This window comes from Diplotaxodon limnothrissa, linkage group LG22 (assembly GCF_057381915.1).
Source record: "Diplotaxodon limnothrissa isolate DT_005_m linkage group LG22, D_limnothrissa_male_GT1.1, whole genome shotgun sequence".
NCBI classification, from domain to species: Eukaryota; Metazoa; Chordata; class Actinopteri; order Cichliformes; family Cichlidae; genus Diplotaxodon; species Diplotaxodon limnothrissa.
This window is the reverse complement of record NC_140616.1, coordinates 21,534,862-21,551,320: the sequence shown is the minus strand read 5'-3', so window position 1 is coordinate 21,551,320 and position 16,459 is coordinate 21,534,862. Positions and strand designations below refer to the sequence as shown.

Here is a 16,459-nt window from a genome sequence, read left to right as displayed (position 1 = left end):
TTGATACATCATTGTTAACTTAATTGCAGGTATTTTTTTAATTTGTCTAATTAGCCAGCATAACTGGGACTGTATTAGGCTGATTGGTAGCCATCTTTCTAATAGCACTGATATTATTAGTGCTGATGCTAACATAAAAGAATGATCACATTTCCCCTGAACTCTCTTAGCCCTGTCACTTAACCATTTTTCTCCCCCTGAGTTTGAAGAACGGTGCCCTCGTCCTCTTCCTTTTCCTCTTTTGTGATGTACAGAAATTCACCAGATTTCCTCCAATATCTGACCTGGTTGTCAGAGCTTTTTTAATTATAGATCATGATGTAAATATTTAATGAACAGAACACTGGATGAGACTGTTATAACCCCAAGCACAGACTAATCCTCTGTATGTGCAGTAAGAAAGAAGCCGCAAATAAGCAAAGATGTCACTGGCAAAATGTCTCCTAATTGCATACTTGTTAGCTGATTATTTTTGATCCCCTGTCTCACCTTAGATGTAAAATGATAAGGCTGGTGGTGTTATATATTGTTCTTACTGTTAAAAAAAATAGTCTTTAAATAATGAATTAAAGACATAGCCCTTTTGTTTTTTTAAATGGATATCTAGAAGAAAAGTTCAAGCAGGACTAAGTGCATTTGTTGGGGACTATTTTCACCCGTGTATTAATAAATACTTTTGACAGTGATTTACAATAGCACCCTTTTACACCCATCAAACCTGTCCAGTGTGAATTGCACTGCAGAGTTTTCTCACAATTAATGTCTCTGATTCACTTAAACTGCATTGCATTTCCATCCAGCTTTCAATCAAGCAGCAGAGGGGGACTTCATGTAGTGGTGTGCTATTCGCCACTTGTTATATTTTCCCTGAGTTTATCTACCGAGCTTCTCTTTCTATATGTCTAAAGGCTCTTTGACTCTTGCTGGCAAGGATGCGTGCTGTTTCAAAAGCTCAAAGGTATCCCTAAAGACACCGATTTGTCTGCGCGTGTCTCCTAATCCACTGTCTGACAGGCATATTTAGTTTGGGATTCATCCACTGCCTCAAAGGAAGTTCTTTGGGTTCAAATTTTAGGCCTGCATAGGAATATTTTTGAGTTGCTGTTTAATGCTCTCAAAAATATAAGCCACACTAAAAGTCAATTTCTGTCCCTAGAGGAACAATCCACATGAATATTCCCCCCTGATTGGACCTAAAGGTAACTACATGTACCTTTCTAAGGGCCAAACAAGACTAAGAAATGCTTTACAAAATGCCAATCCTGTTCTGAATTAATCAAAAAGCTAAACTAATGGAAGCCCATGTACCTCATTAAGAAATAAGAGAATAAAATAGAAAAATGTCACCTGAAGACCAAGACTTCTCTCTGTAAAAACTAAACCATACAAATAACTACACCCTGTCCAGGGTACAACAGCAGTACCTCACATGGTATGACCCCAGAGACCTCTAAAAGTACAATATAGTACAGGAGCAAATGCTGAATGCTCCACATCTTTGTATGGAAATGTACTGATTGGCTCTAATTCACTTTGGTGCAAACTGAAAGATCTCAACAACATTGCATCCAGTGAATTCATGATCACACAGTCATGTTTCCCAGTGGATGAGTGATCCCATGACTTCATCTGTAAGCATCGCCAGGAAGCCTGCGTTTTCTCTTCGGAGCTGTACACTTTCTAAACACCTGCTGGATGGATCAGCAAACTTTTTCACAGGCATGCACGGATCCTAGATGACTAATCTCTATCAAGGTGATGCCCTGGCTTTTTCCTTTAGTGCCACCATTAGCGGTGAGATGTTTTAGTTCCTTTAACGTTTTATCTAGTGCCATTATCGGGTCAAAAACTTAAAAGCCCACCCCCCGCCTTTTTAATCAAGCAGACACTATTTGACCTCTCAACTTTGTCGGAGTGCTTTAGACATCTGCTCCACTCACACAAGTCAGACACCTACGTATACGTGCAAGCTGTTTCCTTGAAAACGTTGTTATACCTGATGAAGTGCTCTCTTTGCGCGCACGCATCCCCTGAGGAGGACTGAAAGTTCTCATTCCTGCCTGCGATCATGACGATTTGGTCATGACTCTGTGCTCCACACTCTCTCACTTGTGCCCCATCCCTCATCTCCCCTCTTAGCATCCTGTGTTACACAAAAACCTCTTAACGCATCCTCTGCGCAACTTAAAAAAGCAGCACTGCTGAAGAATACTGATTTTGACAGATTATACGGCTGCGGGCTGGTATACAAAAGGATTATGAATGGGAGGTAAATGAAGCACTCGGTGATACAGATTCATTTGAAGTGCTATTTGGGTTTTCTTATTAAGTGGGTTCCTTGGAGATTGGGCTCTTCTTTGGCTGACGTGTCGTGACATTCACATTTAGGGCTTTTGTTCACGTTGAGAGTCACAGTCTCATTTCATCTGAGGGAATAACGGCAAAATGAAATTAGTGGACTGATTCAGTCAAATGGCGCTCATGCACATGTGAGTCGGTTTGAGGTCTTTTTATTCCAGATCAGCCGAGGGCGCCGTCACAGGAGTTTCTTTCGTGAGGAGGCCTTCTATAGAGGAATCATTTGAAGTTCGCCCACAGTGTTGCATTACTGCCACTCTTTTGTGACTTCAAATGGGATTATTGATCTCATTATGTAGAAGAATCACTACTTGATTGTGAAATTGTTTACCTTCTTCCTCCACAGAGGAGCTGACGTGTGTATCAGCCTGTCTGTGTGACAGTGTGTGTTTAAATGCAGCTGTGTGTGTGTGTGTGTGTGTGTGTGTGTGTGTGTGTGTGTGTGTGTGTGTGTGTGTGTGTGTGTGTGTGTGTGTGTGTGTGTGTGTGCAATAAAAATATTGTTACATTAATAACAAGTCAAGATAATCCAAGCATATTTCCAATAGGAAAATTGTCCATTAGATGCGTAACTGTGCACTTGCTGTGGACCTTTTAGAATTTAATTATCCTGTAGCAATAATTATGTTATGCTCCTTCATAGACATGACTTGTCTTAATTGGTTTGGATTATAAAATACCATCGTATCACCAGGGTTGGCTAAAGTCTGGAAAAACCATCCCTAAAACTGCTTGTTATTAACGCACTCTGTTTCTACTTTCCGTTGTTATTTTGCATCTATTAAACTAATGGGAAGAGCTTCAAATACTCAATATAAAAAAACACTCGCGCTAATGACAGCATCAGCGGTGACGTTCACGCGAAGAAAGGCAAAGATAGCGCTGCTCTGACGCGCTTTTCTGCAACGCGTCTGGCGCACACATATAAACCGCCGCGCGCACCAAGCGCTCAGAAGAGAAAAGGAGACGCCACAGGACAGCGCGCAGATCTCGCTCTAACCCTTGGGGAAAGTAAGTATGTAAATATTAGGTTGACATGATATTATTTCAGCTTTTTAAAGTCTCTCCGTAGCACTTCTAATGCGTATCTACTGGGTATGCCATGAAAGTCCTGGTTTCTGGAATACTAACCTTGTTTGCAGTAAAAAAAAATAAATAAAAAAAATGCTTTGTTTGTTTTCAGAAAGAAATTTATCCAGAATAAATGACAAATCCAAGAAATTTACAGCACAGCATAACAGGTGTCCACTGATGTTAATTAACTGTTCTGTACTTCACTCTGCCAGATGCATCCTAACTTGGTAAGCTGGCTGGGGACTCTGGGGTTCCTGCTGTGGGCGCTGGTCTGCTTGGGCGCCTTGACGGAGGCATACCCGGTGAAACCAGAGAACCCCGGGGAGGACGCCCCCGCGGAGGAGCTGGCCAAGTACTACTCAGCCCTGAGACATTACATCAACCTCATTACAAGACAGAGGTGGGCGGACTAATTAAACCTCCCAATAGAATAGAATTGAACATAACAGAGTACTTATTGTTTACTCATTATTTCTTTCCTCTTCAAATGCTGCCCCCACTGTTCTTTTATTTTTTATAAAATAATTTTTAATAAATCTATTTTAGTGGGACTATTTCATTTTATCTCAAAACGTTGTTATACCCTGGGCTGAAATGCCATAAGTTACACGGGTAAAGGCAATAACACGTCTTTTTTTTTTCTTCTATTTCTCTGGTATCTTCCAACTGGTCAAACTGATCAGTAAGGAAACTGAGTTTTTCTGACAGTGCTTGTCATGTCATTCAAAGCCAGGAGGCTATAAGCTGGCAGTCCGGTGGAATTTTACTTGTTGGAGTTATCTGAACCTTGCAGGTCTTGTAGATTATTCGTTCTCTCTTGTGACAGAGCAGATATCGCCTGCTGCCCATTTACCACTGATTTTTTTTTTAAGAAAGGAAGGAAGAAAGAAAGAAAAAGAAAAGAAAGTCCAGACTGTCACCGTGCAGTGGCAAGTCACCCGCTGTTCTTGGCTTTCAGCTGTCAGTGGGCTGGATACCTCTGCAGGCGTTAAGCCACCCAGAGGGACAAATGCGCCGTCACGTCTTATCTTTTCAGGCAAATGTGACCACCTGCGATGGAACTCCTATCTGAGCCTGCTGGGTCTGATTCTGCACAGATTTCTCTCAGCTCATGACTGGACATATGACTCAAGGACACAGCGAGATATGACTTAGAGTTGTTCGCTCGTAATTGGACAAAGAAATTTATATTTATTGTTATTCATTTTTAAGCTCGCCCTTTTTAATTCCTTCTTTCCATCTCGCTCTGCTCCAGGTATGGGAAGAGATCCAGTCCTGAGATTCTGGACACACTGGTCTCAGAGCTGCTGCTGAAGGAAAGCACAGACACGCTTCCACAGTCAAGGTATGCGTTTAAAGGCGCAACTTTTCTGTCGTTGTATTTGTATCTCGATCTTTACACCTCTCTGTCTCTCTCTTTCTCCGTGTCTCCAGATATGACCCATCACTGTGGTGATGCTGCCATCCCTCTCGTCTCGCTCACTGCTGTCCCGCCAGCGCTGACATTCTGACCTCTACATGTCCGTCACTTACGTCCTACACCAAACGAACACCACGCCTCTGCCCTCCTTTCGCCTCCATGAGCCGCAACGTATATATCCAACCCCTCTTCCTTACGCATCAGCCACACCCAACACTGCTTGAAGTCTGTGCCATAAAACTGTAAATACTTGATTCTGAGTCGTCATCTGTGCAACATGATCGTAAAGTGGAGGAGGGGGGGTCTGCTGATTGTATTGTATATTTGTGCTATTAAAGATTCACTGTTTGAACAAAGGCATCCCCTGGTATCTGTTTGACGAGTGACACGATGACAGTGTTGTATATTATTTGCAAAAAGTAATCAGAGGGCTTTAATGAGGGCTTTAAGGGAGGTCTTGTTTTCAAAGCTGATCATCAGAAACTGTTTGTCACCCATGAAGAGATCGGGTTCGGACTTGCTGTGCCACACCTTGTCTTCCAGTTACTGTAGCAGCTGGTGAAGCTCTATGAGACAGGGTAATTGGGCAGGGAAGCGAGTTAAACCGAGTTAAGCACGCACAGTCCAGTTGAATTCAAAATTGAATGGCTAATGGCGCTCTCTTGTGGCCGCACATATAAGTACATCATCTCAAACTACATAGTGGAGGTGGTGGTGGTGTTGCGTTGTGTGTGTGTGTGTGGGGGGGGGGGGGTAATTTCCAGGAGCACTATTGCAATTATCCGAGCGGTTAGGTGCCACAGCCTGACACCCAATCAGATCTGAGAGTACAAATTAAGTCGTGAAGAGGCACTGCAGATACGCAATCCTCTGAAATACACTGAAGGAGAACTGTTCAAACAGGACCAGCGAGTGAGTTCAGTTCAGAGTGGTTGCTCAACATTTCAAAACATTTCAAAACTAGTTTTTCACCAGTTAGCAGCAGGCCTCAGAGTGAAGACGTTAAATCTACGCCCTGCTTTCTCTCACTCGTACTTTCCGCGCAAAGACAAAATGAAGAATAAATGCGGTGCACACCTGTAGGGCGCAAAGCAGCTGTGCTTTCCTTTAAAAATAGCGAAATGAAGGTCAACAGGACGGCACCGGCCATCTCTAGTTATTTTCTACTACATAACGCACATTACGTTAGAAATGCGATGCCCGCACAGTCTGAGCTGGACTTGCCTCACGTAATATCCATACGTGAATGGATGAGCGCATCACAATGTGACGAAAAGAAAATACTATCTACATTGTTTCCACTTCAGCGAGGGCCGGGCCGCAGCTTTCATTGGTCTGTGTGTCCTGACGTCAGGGAGGAGGCCGGGCGTGTCGGTTTGATTGACGTCGTGTGCTCTGGTAGTCTGCTGCGGGACCGGGACAGACAGCTGAGGGGGGTCTGAATGTCCAACCGGGACGATCGGCGGACTACCGCGAAGTCGCACGCGCCATCCACAGGTAAGTCACTGCTCGTGATCATATCCGAAACGTGGATGTTGGGAATTCATTCATCAACTGGCACTATAAATGGGAGACAAAGACACTTAGCTGTGTGTGTGTGTGTTTGAGGTACAGCAGTGGAGTTTGACAGAAGAAGGAGAGGTTCGTCCCCTCTGCTTGTCAGAACAAGCTCCACTCCGACACGTAACAGCTCGCTGTGGGCACTTACTGTGAACCCGGACGCGTCCTTTCCTCCCCCCTTTACTCCTGCCTATCGTGACGAGGAATACATGGGATGGGTTGTAGTCGTAAGTGTGCTTACGCCACAATGGCTCGGATGGGTAACAAAAAAATGGCCGCACGTGTGGCGAGATGGTTGAGCGCACGGTTGTCCGGTCAGCCAAAGCGGCTCAGGCGTTTGGCACGGGATGTGGCACACTTGTTCGAGCGCGCGGATCCGTGCGCCAGATCCGTGCGCCGATTCCAGGAAGATAAGAGGAAAGAGCTGCGGGTTGTTGCGCTGACAGGATGAGAAGGCTGGAACACGCGTACGTCCCAGTGTGACTGACTGCAACATCCACCAGCAAAGGAGGGTGGGCTCAAGGAAAGGACAGAGAGCGAGAAAGATAGATTTTTTACTCTGTCATCAGACCAAATTAAAACTCTTTTATTTCTTTTATTTTGTTGACTAGACAAAAACTTTACCAGCGAGCATCAGCACACTGAGCTAAAGCTGAATGAAAACACAGCAGACCCTTGGCTTGGCACAAACTGGCCAACCAGAGGTACAGCTAGACGACTGCATTGATTTTTATTTTCTGTCCTCCACTGGAAATGAATGAGTGCACCATCCCATAATAATCTCCTTACATGATGTCAGAACCACTTTATACTGCCACTTAATCGAAACATAAAACCAGGGAGACTTCCTTGCTCAGAGGAACACAGCACAGGGTCACTGGGCAAGCTTTATAAGCAGTTTAGCATCGTGCACGTGACGGGGGAAGCCCATGCACATACACAACATCACTGTGGATCTGTCCAGAGGTGCTACACAGGCTATGCAGACCCCTGAGAGGAATAGATGTATCTTGTTGCATCTTAACAGGCGCTTATGGGTGTTTCTCTGTTCATGTCAATGATCTAATCAGATTTAGTGACTCTCTTAGTGTAAACAAAAGGAGGAAAGAAAGGAGACTGAGTTAGTTAAGCACATCAGAGCAAGTCTGTAGTGGCTGCTGGGGATGTCCTTTAAGACTTCTGAGTCATGATTCAGGATGACCTTTATTGTTCTGCTGAAGTAAGACTTCTCAGCCCAGCTATGCATTTCCCCCTTGTGTCATCTCGGAGTTAAACATATGCCCCCGGTCAGTGAGCCATGCTGAACCCCAAATCCAACCCTCCGAAGCTTCGTCGTTTCTATTATTAATTATCATGTGTGGGAGATAGGAGGGAGGGTAGAGACATAGAGCAATGGACTGGGGAAAGTGGAATGACTCAGGCCTCCCAGCTATGAACAACACATGTATGAGAAAGCTGTTATCTACATAATAATCCCTCCCTGCCCTCCACCAGGCTGCACCTCCCTGTTGTTAACGTGTAACTGACACCATAGTAACTGTTATCATGAGCAAACGGCATCTCTGCGAACACCAAACTAAGCCTCAAGTGCAAAGGAACATTATTTTGAAAAGAACCTTGTGTCAGAATCGCTGCCAGGCAAATGTCTGGCAGTTTTTGCTGCAGCCTATACTGCTGATTCACCAGATTTTATCCATCACAGAGGCCTTAAAGAAGCATGCCACTACAAACCAGCAATAAAACAAGCTGTTTGCCAAAAAAGACGGCCTGGTTTTACATGTCTTTCTTGCTCAAATTGGTAAATAAAAGGTTGAATCTCCTTTACAAACTCCACAAAAACTGAGTGATGAAAATAGGGAAGATGATAGAATAAATATCTAAGATCAACAGCTTCCTCTTTTTTTCTTTCTGGAAGCTTATTTGCATTGAGATGATGTAAGGCCATCGTTAGCGCATACCAGATCAAAGTCTCGGTCCATTTCCTGGAGGAGGCTCAGCTAGCAGGATACTGCAGGCTGTAGTTTTAGACAGAGGCTAAATCTGATTGCAGTATTTGGCAAAAAATAATTTTAAAAATCCAAATATGAAATAAGACAAAATCCTTCATTTTCCCATCTCTTCTCGCCTTTTTACCACCCCACACCGCTCATCAGGTTTCTCATCTTTAAACGTTTGCTGTCATTTTTAAGCACTGTTGCATCACCTCTCCCCACTCCATCCCCTCCCTCTCTCTTCCTTAACACTAACGATCACTAGCAGGAGGCTGGGAACGCGGAAAGGCTGCAAAGATGCAGGCATGGCCATGTGGCGGGTTAGATTATGTCAGGAGGGTACTCGTTATTAAGATGATGCGCGCTGGGCGCTGAGAGTTTCTGACGAGCTGTGTAATTATATCCTCCCAGGCTGTGAGGCAAAGCGCAGACATCCCACCAGCTGGAACCTCACCAGAGAGGAAATTGAGGTCATTTCTTGGTGATGTGTGGAAATCGCTCCAGTGCAGAAATTTATTGCCTTGAAAATGGTGGTGATTTGAGCATCAGGTGATGAGCAGAGGTAAGTGAATCAGCACAAGGATGGAGCGGTTTGCTCATCGTAGAGGTGGATCGGGAGAAACTGAGGTGGCTTAATCAACATCCTGCAGCTGCAGTCATAAAATGATGACTGTTTGGGAAACATGGTTATGGTTAAAAAAATTAAGCATACACTGATCTGCTAAGATAGCCATCTTAGGGGGTCGCAGTGTAATCCTCTTATTGAGCAGCTGGAGTGACCTACATAGGGTTTGTCTGGAGGCAGAAGGTGATGGGTGAGAGGCACGACAGCATGGATGGCTATGTGATTGGAGTTGTTGCATGAATAGCCAGTTATTACACACTCATGTACATTTTCAAATACACACTGTTCTTATGAGTCTGCCACTGCAGCTCAAGGTTAAAGGAAGTTTACAAATTGCCCTGTAAACTTCCCCTGGAACCAGCCAGTGAAGTGACATCTTGACCCGAAGGCAGGACAGAGCTCACTGGCCTCTTTTGTGATTCTCAAGTCACTGAGAGGAACTAAGAGTGACGGCTGCTCTCAGAGCCCAGTTCTCCGCAGAGCCTGGGGCACAGGAGGATACAGAATAGGGGTGGACAGAATATACAAACATCAGCTGAATAGTTCTCATGGGATGGATGCCTTATGGGGCAGGTTCTGAGTGTGCATTTGTGCTTCACAATCCCAAGGGGCGTAGCACTGTTCACCGTAGACTATAAACTTGCAAAATGTGCTCACTCCCACACAGCAGGTCTCGGGTAGAGTTCAGATTTCCTGCTAGTGTGACCAGAACTGGAGGAATTAAAACCACACATCCCGCTGATGTTCGCCTGCGCCTTTAATAGCATGCATATGCACATGCACACGCACGCATGTTTACATGAGTGAAGCGGCAGTGATGTTTTGTACAAGAACAAACCCTCTGATCCTCTCCATAATCCCTCTTCCATGAGCCGTCCATCATCTGAGTGCTTGGCAACGGGGAGGAACTCGGAGGGCTCGTTCTTTCATACGGACCAGCCAATGGCAGCCAGGAATGCAAATCACCATTTTCTGTGATTTTCCGTCCTGAGAGTTGGAAAAGAGGATCAGACTGCAGAGGTGTTGAGACATCAGAGGAGTTCTGAGCACAGGACATGCTGAGTGAAAAGGGGAAATTATGGTTCAGCGGGGTTAGCGTGTTGGCAGTCCTTCTACCTGTAGAGAGCGTCTGTTTTTAGATGGGGGTAGTGTCAAAAATAAGTTGTATAACCAGTCTGTGGGCTACTCTTGCTTGTGCTGTTGTTGACCCTAGCTAGCCAAAGAGAAGAGTAAAGTTATAACATACAAAGAGCTGAAGTGCACCAAAGAAAAGTGTCCACTGGCAGCCACTGTCTGTACTTTTCATGCTGTATTTGTGATTTTTTGAATGTTTTTTGTTTTTGTTTTTTATATTTCTCCCATTTTTATGAACTTTGATGTCACACACTTCCCTGTTGCAGTCCACTATTCAACCAATCAGCATTCACCCGATGCACAGCATCATCCAACTCAAGCAATGTTTAGTTGGGATTTTGAACAACTGCACAGAAACATGTTTACATTGCTCAAAACCCCTCGCCATAGGGCCAGTGCAGGCAAATGAAGTCTGGCAATTCATCTCTACCAATTCTGCCAATGAAAGTGGTCAAATATCCAGCCAGAATGAATTCAGAAGCTTGTTGATGGCTACAAAAGGAGCATTAAACCAAATATTAATAGTAGTGTATGTATATATATTCGAGCCTGACTTTAGGCCCTGTTTGGATTAGAGAAAAACCAAAATAAATCCAAACATGTGCAGCCAATTCTTCTTGTTTTTGCTTAAAAGTCATTAAAGATGTATTCGTACAAACAATACACCTCATTAAAAAAAACAGTTTAAAGAAATCATTAAAAGCCTGAATTTATCATGATATTCACGCCCATGATGAGTGTGTGTGAACTTCTGACTGCAACATATGCAAACAGACACATTTGTGGAACCATAAATTCAACATAAGACAGATCAACCTGGTCACTGAGGAGCTTTGTGCAGAGAAAATAAGCTAAGCAAATATCCATCAGATTTTTATGGACCTTTAATTACAATTACGTTCCTGTGCTTATAGCTAGACAAGGTTATTTGGTAGGTTCTTGAAAAAGTGAAAGGGCGTTCAGCAACCACTCTTCTCTGTTCTCCCTCTAGACTCTCATGTTTTCTCTCTCCTCCTCTGAACTTCCCAAGACTTGAGAGGCTTTCCCCACAACCTTGTCTAATCTTTAAAGGATTGTTCTTTCTTTTTTTCTTCAAGACTCCTAATGTGCCTTTTATCTGGTCCTTATTGTCATGCTCTAAATCTCTCTCCTGCTCGGCTCGTCTGACATTCTCTCACTCCCTTTTACACACTCCTCGAAGGGCCAGATTGTGACCCTTGCTGTTTTTTTCTTTCTTCCCATCTAATGGTTTAGTTTTTAGGGGGACAGATATAATATTAATACAGATAGTGCATTCACTAAGGCACTGTATGGATGTGTATATGAAATGGTGAGTGCTAAATAACTACCAGTCCAACTAACCATGAAGACTCTACTGCTTTGTGTTTCTACTCTGTGTTGCAGACAATCCTGGAAGTACTGTGAACAGTAGCGCTCGATCTGCTTTGATCAGCATTATTTCACAACGGCTCCTTTGCATTTTCTTCTGCATAATATTAAACAAATAAAAGGTTTTTATACTGACCAACATATACCAATACTGAAATACCTGGAAAGGTCCGATATCAGCCAAATGATATATCATAGGGCTCTGTCTCTTTGCTCCTCCCTCCTCATTTGGCCCCTTCGATTGGTCCATCTTGGCTCCCTGCCCCTCGATGCGGATGATTAGGCGAGGAACTGCCTAGTGACTTTGCCTCTATTAACATTCTTCCAGGGGATATCTTTCACTTCCAGTGAGCGTGCAGAACCTGATTTTAATCTGTGTTGTATAATGAACTGACCCCTGTACTCTCCCTCTTGTAATAGTAGGTGACCAGTTAGCTCTGGTACGACTGGGTGAAAAAATACTGCCACAGAAATAAGAGATAACTGCTAACAAGTGATGGGTGGAGGTTCCTCTGTGTTGTCATCGCCTTTTTGTTAATTTTCTGTAGAGTGATTTTGCAGGAGGGTACTTGTTACCTAGGGAGCGGCTTAAGACCAAGATGTACCTGCGATGTGTGTGTTAGGGGAGTATATAAAAGAAGATTACTTTCTTGATTTGAGAGGTCTTCCAGATCATTTCTCATAATAAATAAGCAGACATAACTTGCAACTTTTATTAGACTATTGAAAGCCTTGACTGCTTGAGGTGAGAAAAATAAAGGGAACGTGAAAAAGGCTGAATGCAGTGATCATGCAGCTATCAGTTATATGGAATAACAGCATTTCAAAGCAGGTTTTTCTTCTTTATGCTGGCTTGCATTTTGTAACGGTCCATTTCACAATGGCTCTTAAGGGCAGCGTGAATGTGTTTAACTCTGCCAGACTTTGCAGTTTTATTAGACACAATTAAATATCGTACAGCGGGGCAGGGCATGTTGCTGGAAGGAGCAGTGCTTTCTGCCTGCATTCACAGTTTAGACAGAAAAGAAAAAGAAGCGAGGATGTGGTGTTTGAAATGGCTTTTATGTGGCTGATGCAAAAATCCTCTTTGTGTGTGTATAAAGCTAATTCTGACTACTTAGACCTGAAGGTTCATTCTTGACAAGGAAAACAGGATAAAACATTTTCCTTCATATATGAAAGTCATCAGCAGACTTAAAACGCCCATGTTCTGAATACCTCATGTGCTTAGAGAGTCCTTCAAAGTAGGTGGGAATGTAGGATATAAGACAAAAACAGGGTTTGTACAATTCTAACAAGTTAATATGGTATGATCAACTTCATTCTTCAACACAGCCTGAACTCTCTTATCCTTTTTGTATTTTCTTTAAGTAGTCTTCAGGAATAGTTCTTCAAGCTTCTTGAAGGACATTCAAAACTCTTTTTTGGATGTTTGGATCTTCTCTGGCTGCTTTTTCTTTTGTTCTATAACAAGATGATCCCACACTGCTTCAATAATGCTATGGTTCACACCTTGCAGAGCTCGATCCATGACTGACAGTGTACCATTGTGTGTTTTTCTATCCTTGTATGCTTTTACGGTTTAGGAACATTGTCATGCTGAAACGTAAGCTGTTGCCAATGAGACTCTTTCCAGATGGTTTGTATGGTGGTTCAAAATCTGCCAGTACTTTCTGTTTCATAAGTTGATCAATTTTGGTAATATTCCCAATAGTACTGGTTAAAATGCAGCCCAAAACCATGGTAGAGTCTGCACCATGCACCATGTTTTACAGATGGCTGCAGACACTCACTGTTGTGTCTTTCTCTTGACCTGCTTCGTACCTATTGATGAAGGTTTGAACCATAAATTTCCCAATTGGAGTCCCTCCACCATCAGACCTGTTCCCACTGATTTTCAGTCCAGTTCTTGTTTAATTTGGCATACCTCAGCATTTTCTCCACGTTTCCCCTCTTTAAGAATGGCTCCTTGACAGCCATGCTTCCACTGAGACTGTCTTTACTGTATTTTCATCTGTTTCTTAAGGACATGACTTTCAGATACTGTTTATCTTCTTTAAATTGTTTTGTTAGGTCTGCCCCCTTTTTCCCATAGATTCGATTAAAAAAATGTGAGCAAATTATGTGTTTTTGCGACAGGCTACTAGTAACAAAGTCCTCAAAGATACAATTTAAAACTGAGAAATGCACAGCTTTAGTAACACTCCATCTTTTCTGTACAGTTTCTTTCTTAAATATCAACTGTGCTGGATAAACAGTGAAAGAATGACTGTATCTGCATTACAGTGTTCAACAGCACGCTGAGACAGAAAAATCTGTAATACGACACCTCAGATGCTGGCAAACCTCTGCATGAGACTCAGACAGGTTTGCAAGTCAAAATGAGAAGAGAGGTTTACTGGGTGTGAATGCATACCGCTTCGTCATTACTTTCAGAGAATAGTGGCCATTTCCCATACAATGCCAGCTGATGATGCGGGCATCGTTGAATAGCTAAAGACATTAAATTGTCAGGGATTTCTGTCAAAAGGCATCCCACGAGAGGAAGGGATGACATAGACAGATACAAGTAATAATTCACAGGGAGACTAGAGTTATTAGGTGGGACTGGTAAGCACGACTGTGTATCTGAATCCTCAAGTGAGTTTATGTGAGGAATGATGAAAACTGGCGAGCAGCAAAGCAAACAGGACTGAATATTCATGGCTCATATGGATGATCCTCACAAACTTTCACACATCTCCCACCCTTCCCCTGTCTTTTCAGGTCTTCACAGTTGACTGATGAGCAGCCAGTAGGACTGGGCTTGGGCTACACCGACTGGCATAGGTAAACACAACTTTCTCAACCCACCGGAGATGTTGAAATGTGTTTTTTTTCTTGCATGCTGACATGATTTTGTTGGTTCGCTGGGAGACCTGCCAGCCAGAACTGTGTTGGTCCGGAAATCTTTACTTTTAAAGATTTACTTTTGAATAAGTAAGGAAGCAGCTGGTTTTCTTTTAAGTGTGTGTGTTTGTGCTTGTGTACCCGTGTGGATTTCACTTTTGACAGCACTTCCTCTGTACTTGAAAGGGCCATGCTGATGTTAAACTAAAAGCGTGGGATTAAAGCATCAGTTTTATATAACCAAACTCTGTATATATTTATTTAGCGTCCCCAAATCTTACCTGACTGTGACTGGCAGAAAGTACAGCTTTTGCATTACTGGCTATTATTAGATGTAATTGTATTTTCGATAGAATACGCAAAAGCTTCTCTCTCTCTCTTCGCCTTTTAAAGTACCAGCATGCATTCTTTTATATATACACAAATTTTCTCATTTCTGAATAATAGAACAATTGCTTTAATAATTTATAGCACAGTCTTGCTTTGCTCATTACAGATCTGGCGCTTGTGGATCAGTTGTTTGTTTGTTTTTTAAGTCTGTGCAGACTTCCCAGGGTGCTTTCTTATGGCACGGTGCTTTAGTTCTTCTCATGCAGCTGCTCTGCCTAAGTTAAATTCTGTGTGAAGTCGGCAGTCGCTGCCTTACTTTCTAAAGGCGAGCAATTAGATCGACGTTTTAGAGAAAAAACCTTGCGTGTGCGATCAGCTGTGTCTAGTGCCTGTAGTTCAGTTGGAGAAATGTGCTGTGACACTGCACTGATGGCCAAAGAGAAAATCTCTTGCTTCCCTCTGCACTCAGAGTCGTTGCCAGTGTGTTGCAGTGCGTCGCTAAAGGCCATTTCAGCCCTTGCCAAGCACAGCTATGTAGCATACTTCAGCCCTGTGGACATGTTTGAACACCAGATATGGCGAAAGAGGGAGAGAGAGATTCTGTAATCCAGTGCTTTCGTGGCAGGATTAAAATCCCGCGTCCTGAGTTGGGGGAGGGGTTGACTGGTATTGCTGAGGATGGGGTGGAGGGAGAGGCGGGGTGGATTAAAGCCTACAGATTTGCTTCTTGCACAGCTGTGACGCTCTGGGAGGAGCCTGATGGGGGGCAGTGGGAGGAGCTTGTTCTAGATTATTCTCATTTTTGCTTCCATGACTTTGGTCTTGATACAGAAATGGAGATTTGAATCTCAGGTTAAATCACAGCATATCCTTCGCGTCTTATAGAGCGCCATGGTTGCACTAATTCAGGGGGTCTCAAGCTGACTGTTGTTTCTTGCATAGCTGTAAAAATTGAAATGTCTGTCATTAGTTAGCCAGTCCAGCACCTGCTCACTTAGTGCTCCTTTACATGGTGACCAAAGCACATCGTCACATGTGTTATACAAGCGCAATTGACCTGCTTGTAGCTGCTTTCTGCAATCCAGTTAAGTACTCTTGATGACAGCAGTGCAGAGTTGGCTAGCTGCCATACTTTACAGTAGTGTCACTGCTGACATGATATTATAAGTTGTGTGGTTCTTGTGTGGTTGATGCTAATCTTTTACGTAACGTCATGCTAGAGCTAAACGCACCAGAGCATTCAGCCAATGTTTGCTCCCTGTCATCATAATGGTAAATGGTAAATGGCCTGCATTTGTATAGCGCTTTTCTAGTCCATAGGACCCCAAAGCGCTTTACACTACATTCAGTCATTCACCCATTCACACACGCATTCACACACTGGCGATAGCAAGCTACATTGTAGCCACAGCTGCCCTGGGGCGCACTGACAGAGGCGAGGCTGCCGGACACAGGCGCCACCGGGCCCTCTGACCACCATCATAACATCTAAGTCACATTTGTATGCACAATGTATTTATTGTGATTATACTTTTTATGTTATTATTCATAGAGTAATGGCCCATAGGCTGGCCTCCTACAAAAATGGTCTAATTGGACTGTGCTGACATGGTCAGGCAGCTGTTTGTCTCTTTGTTTGTCTCTAAACCAAGTCGTAATCAGATGACAGACTAGGGGAGAACTTCCAAA

The 16,459-nt window shown here is 43.4% G+C and overlaps 1 protein-coding gene across 2 annotated transcripts; it reads left to right on the top strand.

Moving 5' to 3' along the window:
- The first annotated feature begins 3,321 nt into the window (after positions 1-3,321).
- npy (neuropeptide Y) lies at positions 3,322-4,888 on the top strand. 2 transcript variants are annotated; one of them, XM_085346853.1, is made up of 4 exons: positions 3,322-3,369; positions 3,645-3,832; positions 4,688-4,777; positions 4,867-4,888. In XM_085346853.1, the coding sequence occupies exons 2-4, from the start codon at positions 3,645-3,647 to the stop codon at positions 4,886-4,888; spliced, it is 300 nt and encodes a 99-aa protein (XP_085202979.1). In that variant the 5' UTR covers positions 3,322-3,369. The 2 variants fall into 2 exon arrangements, with proteins under 2 accessions (XP_085202979.1, XP_085202980.1); XM_085346854.1 differs by having other exon boundaries at positions 3,329-3,373.
- Positions 4,889-16,459: the final 11,571 nt, after the last annotated feature.

Coding starts and splice junctions, on each gene's coding strand:
- npy (XM_085346853.1), top strand. CDS start 3,645: ATGCATCCTAACTTGGTAAGCTGGCTGGGGACTCTGGGGTTCCTGCTG. Junction 3,833..4,687: donor AACCTCATTACAAGACAGAG/GTGGGCGGACTA, acceptor GCTCTGCTCCAG/GTATGGGAAGAGATCCAGTC. Junction 4,778..4,866: donor GACACGCTTCCACAGTCAAG/GTATGCGTTTAA, acceptor CCGTGTCTCCAG/ATATGACCCATCACTGTGGT.